Genomic DNA, 5,889 nt, shown 5'->3' with positions numbered 1-5,889 from the left:
GATGTAGAGTTTCTTCATGAATGATGGAAGTTGTGTGAAATGTTCTGCAGAGGGAGGATGATTTATAGAGTGAAATTTAAAATTCACATGTCTCATGATGTTCAATGCTCGGAAGAGTTGATTAATTTCCAGAAGAGAACGTGTATTTCACAGCCATTGAGCTAATACATCACAGATGCAAATTAATTATGCAGATTTCATATTTTTGTCAATATTTGTTATCTCAATCCAGACAAGCCATAAAAGTATTTAGAAGACAAAAAGAAAGGAAGGAGAAGTAGGTCATTGTATTTCTCCAGAAGAAATGAATACCAGAATCATTTGGCACAGCCATTGAGCTAATACATCACAGATGCAAATTAATTATGCAGATTTCATATTTTTGTCAATATTTGTTATCTCAATCCAGACAAGCCATAAAAGTATTTAGAAGACAAAAAGAAAGGAAGGAGAAGTAGGTCATTGTATTTCTCCAGAAGAAATGAATACCAGAAAATAATCCTTTGTGCAGTGAGTTTCTCTTCTCACAAAGCCTTTTCATGCAATTTCAAAGGACAATCCAGACTGGGATGAACAAAATTTTGGAATAAATACCTAGAAGTGTAGTGGTGAGGCTCAGGCACTCAGCAAATACTGAAACTGAGCCGAGCCACAGACTCAAAGCATTTAGAGGCTTTATAACAAAACAAACAAACCCCCCAGCAACAACTGATTACGTGGCAAAAGAGGTTAAATAATTTGTTGTCACAACTTGGTCCTCTTAAGAAGGCTCAGGTACAGCTCTAGTTCCCTTGACACACTGATAACAGAGATCTCTTTGCCCTTTGGGTTATCCTCTACGGCTACAACTAGAATTGCTGTTGAAAGAAAATAAATAGTACTAAGAAAGAAAAGTTCTTTCTGTTTTCATGGTATTAAGTTCCAAGAATGGGCATATCCACTGAGACTGGTCTTTCATTGTGCTGGAGGGAGTTCTTCATCAAATGGATTGGTCTTTCACACTTAACCAAGCAAGTGCTGCCTTTGGAGTCTGCTAGCAGGTCAAGAATTCCACGTTGCTTTATGTATACACCAGTGCATGCACACTTTATGGTACTTCTGGCTTAGTGTAAAGGCAGCAGATAATTTAACTTCCTGAAAACACAGAAATATGTTAAGTCTTCAGCCTGAGGACAAGAAAGCACTTGCAATGGCATTCCCTTTCAGAGCATTCTGTTCTCATCTTCTTAGGTTGCTGTGCTACAAATCTTGTGGTAGCGACATGTTAAGCAGAGTCAAATTAAGATTTGAACTGCCTGTTTCACATATGCTTATTTCATTATGGTTTTTATGACAGGAATGGCATGAAATAAATGTGCTTCTTTCAGCTAGGTAGCTGAGCAATTTGTTGAACTCACTCTTGCAAGAGCCAGAAAGATTACACGTATTAAAGCACTGTGAAAGCATTTACCTTGTCTTTGGAGCATAAATTTCCCAAAGTCTTTTCCATGTATATCACCTTGATAGGTAAAAACACCTCTTTCCAGCCCTGAGGATACCTAGAATATGTTGAAAGAGAAAGAAAAAAAAATTTCTGCAACAAATATATAACAATCTTTAGCCATTTGCTCCTCTGATTTCAAGTAGATAATACTGAGCCCAGATTGTCCCTTTTAGCCTTTCAAATCTTAGTGAACTCTCCATGCTTATACAATGTTTATTCTTTTAAGTTTGCAATATCTGATGTACACTGCTGGGGCTGAACATTCTTCAAATGCCAAACACATAATTGGGTTAATCTACAGACATAGAAACCCACTGAACTGTCAGGTTTTAAATAATTTTCCATAGAAAGTTTCACGAGGTAGAAAGGAGAAACAAAGAGTAAAACAACACTGGTTCTAAAAAGAGAAATAGAGAGTAAAACAATACAGATTTTCTTCAAGAATCTATCTAATTAAAGAGTAAAACAACACTGGTTCTAAAAGGAGAAACAGAGAGTAAAACAGTACAGATTTTCTTCAAGAATCTATCTATTATTACAATTAAGTATTTACCACCACCACACCCAAAAAAAAGGATAATATTTCTAAAGGTAAATTCCTCTAAGGAAACAAAGCAAAACCATTACAAATTATGCTGATTCAGTCCCACTTCCCTTGAGTGAACTAAGACTTCTAATCAGAGTATGGCAAATAGAAGTTTGTATTTACAAATTACTTCCAAATTTAGACTTAGCAAGATTTCTCCAAGGCAATGTGGCTACTTACATAACCATCGAGTGCCCAGTTGTCGTTTTCCAACTTGCTGACAAAAATCTCACTGGGTCCTTTAATCTGAAACACTTTCAGGAGCAAATGAGCTTCTTCCTTCTTGTAAATACCTGTTAACATAAAGGAGGGAACATTTGCCTTGTGAACAATGTTTTCAACCAGTCTGGTCAAGAATCCTTTCAGAGCTAAGTCTATAGCTTAAGAGCTAAAATATTTTGGAGGCAATACTCTGTAATACCAGAATGTTATAACATGGAAAACACCAAAGTGCTGTAATAACAGGACCTGATTTTACTTCATCTTTTGCCCTTATCATATTTGATAACAGGATGCAAAGATGGTTAAGATGTCAGGTTAGTTTGTACACTGCTAGGGTGTTCAGCACTGGGATATTGCCCAGGGAGGTGGTGCAGTCACCATCCCTGGAGGTGTTTCAGAGGTGTCTGATGTGGCACTGCAGGATCTGGGTTAGGGTTTAGGGGTTCCAGCAGTGACAGGTTAATGGTTGGACTGGATGTTCTTAGAGGTCTCCTCCAACCTCCAATTCCATGATGGGTTTGCCTTGTTTAATTTTATACACAAGAGGGCAAGAACAGTTGTATTTTCATACATGTTTTAACACTTCTGAATACAGATAGAATTCCCTGACTGGAATTTCCATGAACTGGAAAAAAAAGTGGATCTTACTCACATCACAATGGTATATTGCTCTAGTAAAAATCAATAGTGCAGTGAAGGAAAATTTCCTGTTTGGCAGCCAACTCCTGAAATTCTCTCTGAACTCCTGACCTTAAAAGATAGTGCTAGCAGATAATGATCTTTTAAAATATAACTGTGATGAGCAGCTGAATCTGAACTTCACAGTCAGATCTGCAGAAAAGGTTGCATGATGTTGATTAAAAGGCCTGCATAATTTCCAAAGTTAGTTAATTATCTCTGCCTATTTTATGCTATGCCATTATGAAGAGCACATTGTTTCAAAGGGGATATTAGTCACTATTATTAAAGGAGTTTTTCCATGGAGTTCTTAAAATGCCTATAGACACTTTGTCTGCCACTTCATTACCTGTGAGTTCCACACATCAATGCTAACCAACAGTGTGAGATGAAGGAGCAATGAGTAGAAAGACCTGGGGGTGATGGTGGATGAGAAGTTCACCATCAGCTGCAGGGTGAGCTCAGCCTAGAAACCAGCCCAGGACTGAGATGCACCCACAGGGGTGTGGGCAGCAGGGCAAGGGAGGGGATTCTGCCCCTCTGCTCTGCTCTGGGAGACACACCTGGAATACTGCACACAGCTCTGGTGTCCTCAGCATCAGGAGGACATGGAACTGTTGGAGCAAGTGCAGAGGAGGCCACGAAGTTGCTCAGAGCACTGGAGCATCTCCCTGTGAGCACAGGCTGAGGGAGTTGGGGCTGTTCAGCCTGGAGAAGAGAAGGTTGTGGGGAGACCTCAGAGCACCTTCCAGGAGCTGAAGGGGCTCCAGGGAAGCTGCAGAGGGATCTGTGTTAGGAGCGGGAGGGACAGGACAAGGGGGAATGGGCACAAATTGAAGGAGGGGAAATTTAGGCTAGATATTAGAAAAAAGTTTTCCCTGTTGTGGTGGTGAGACCCTGTCCCAGGGTGCCCAGGGAGGCTGTGGCTGCCCCAACCCTGGCAGTGTTCACAGCCAGGGTGGATGAGCCTTGAGCAACCTGCTCTGCTGGGAGGGGTCCCTGCCCAGGGCAGGGCTTGGGGCTGGGTGAGCTCTAAGGTACCTTTCAACCCCTAAAATTCTAGGATTCTGGGAATAAACCCTACCATGATATCTATTCTAAGTGTGACAGGAGAAATAGTTGGGTGAGTATACAGAAATTGACTGAAATCTCTGCAGATCATTACATTAGGACCTTTCCTTTTGCACAATAAGCAGAAAAGGATTTGTAGTGAAAACAAAGTTTTTGTTTCATTTTGAGCTTGGATGAAAATACATCAAAACTGATCAAAAAAAACAAGCTAAAAAGGAAAAGAACAGCTGGTTTACTACCAAGTTCTGAACATACCTGATAGTTTGAGTTGGATGTTGGATGCCTCGATGAACGTGGCATTCACTTTGCTGCTTGTAGTATTGAACCAATCCACAGTGAGAGTAGCAGGTTGTCTTTTTCCTAGGTATTCATAAAACCCTTTCCACAGTGAATTTATAAAAAACACATCTGAGGGAACTGAATAAAAGTGAAGGGAAAAAAAGGAAACAAAGAAAGAAGTTAATTAGAACACAGTAATAATCTTTCTAGCCATAATTATGTTCATTTGTTCTGTTACAGAATCAATCCACTGTTCTAAGGAAGTTTTGTAGGAAATACTTTACAACAGTAATGACAATATATCGAAGGAGCTTTCCACACAGTTGCCTAGAAGATACCACAGCTGTCCATCCAATATATGCTCCTAAATCATCTCACACTTCAGAGCTTGTGTGTTTTCACTGAATGTCCCCAAGGCTCAGAGCACCTTCCAAGAGCTGAAGGGGCTCCAGGGAAACCGCAGAGGGTTCTGTGTTAGGAGCTGCAGGGACAGCACAAGGGGTAATGGGCACAAATTGAAGGAGATGAAATTTAGGCTGGATTTGAAGGAGGGGAAATTTAGGCTGGATGTTAGAAAAAGTTTTTCCCTGTCGTGGTGGTGAGACCCTGTGCCAGGGTGCCCAGGGAGGCTGTGGCTGCCCCAACCCTGGCAGTGTTCACAGCCAGGTTGGATGAGCCTTGAGCAACCTGCTCTGCTGGGAGGTGTCCCTGCCCAGGGCAGGGCTTGGGGCTGGATCATCTCTAAGCTCCATTCCAACCCCTAAAAATTCTATGATTCTATGATTCTTAAACTTCCTATGGGTATTGTAAGAATTGCAATATTATTACACACGTATTATATTAGAAATATGTTACACACAACTTATGCTCAACCATGGAAAAATGTTACTATTGCTGACAAAGACATTAACTCTGACAAAGACATAGAAATGTAATAAACAACAACAAACATAACTTGCATACAGATATCTAGAGGTGGGAAATCAGAACATGGATCTGCTCTGTTAAAACCCACTAGTTTAGCAATGTTCATAGCAATATTCATTCTGTTCAAAATACACATAGCAGCCAATCAAATTGTACCAAAAGCCAAGATAACAAGGTAGAAAAAACACCACAAAATACAATGTTCTGTACTAAAGAGGGTTCCCAACTCTAAAAGCCACAATGATATTGTGATTTGCAAACAGCTTTCAATATCTGCTTGGTAATTACTGTCATTGGTCACAGTTTCCCTTCCCTGCTCACTATTATTGGCATTTTTAATCCTAACATTCAACTGGTTACAAAATACCTTTCAAAAAGTACTTACTTGGCAAAACTAGTTCTAAGGGGCATGCCAGGGTGTGAATTGATACTGCTACTCTGTGCAGTGAAGGTGTTTGGAGATCAGGTCTATGTTTTTGGTTGGCATTGACCCCTCAACCCTCAATCTGTGTGGCAGCAGATTAATGCATAGCTGAGGTGTCTGGGGATTCTAGGAATAAACCCTACCATGATATCTACTCTAAGTGTGACAGGTGGATCCTCCAAAAAATGAACACCATGTATTAATTACAATCTCACTAAT

At 40.2% G+C, this 5,889-nt stretch overlaps 1 protein-coding gene across 1 annotated transcript in view; it reads right to left on the bottom strand.

Moving 5' to 3' along the window:
• Positions 1-1,450: 1,450 nt before the first annotated feature.
• Positions 1,451-5,889, bottom strand: part of LOC103802372 (CUB and sushi domain-containing protein 1-like) — a gene marked incomplete at both ends in the record, with an annotated part of 13,897 nt that continues 9,458 nt past the window's right edge. Inside the window, 3 exons of the mRNA XM_009074837.1 lie at positions 1,451-1,538; positions 2,250-2,362; positions 4,296-4,457. Of these exons, the coding sequence (XP_009073085.1) occupies positions 1,451-1,538; positions 2,250-2,362; positions 4,296-4,457 (363 nt within the window). The remainder of the gene's footprint in view (positions 1,539-2,249; positions 2,363-4,295; positions 4,458-5,889) is intronic.

Source organism: Acanthisitta chloris, unplaced genomic scaffold (genome assembly GCF_000695815.1).
Source record: "Acanthisitta chloris isolate BGI_N310 unplaced genomic scaffold, ASM69581v1 scaffold10115, whole genome shotgun sequence".
NCBI classification, from domain to species: Eukaryota; Metazoa; Chordata; class Aves; order Passeriformes; family Acanthisittidae; genus Acanthisitta; species Acanthisitta chloris.
Note: the sequence above shows the minus strand (reverse complement) of the source record. Positions and strands in the feature narration are given on the sequence as shown.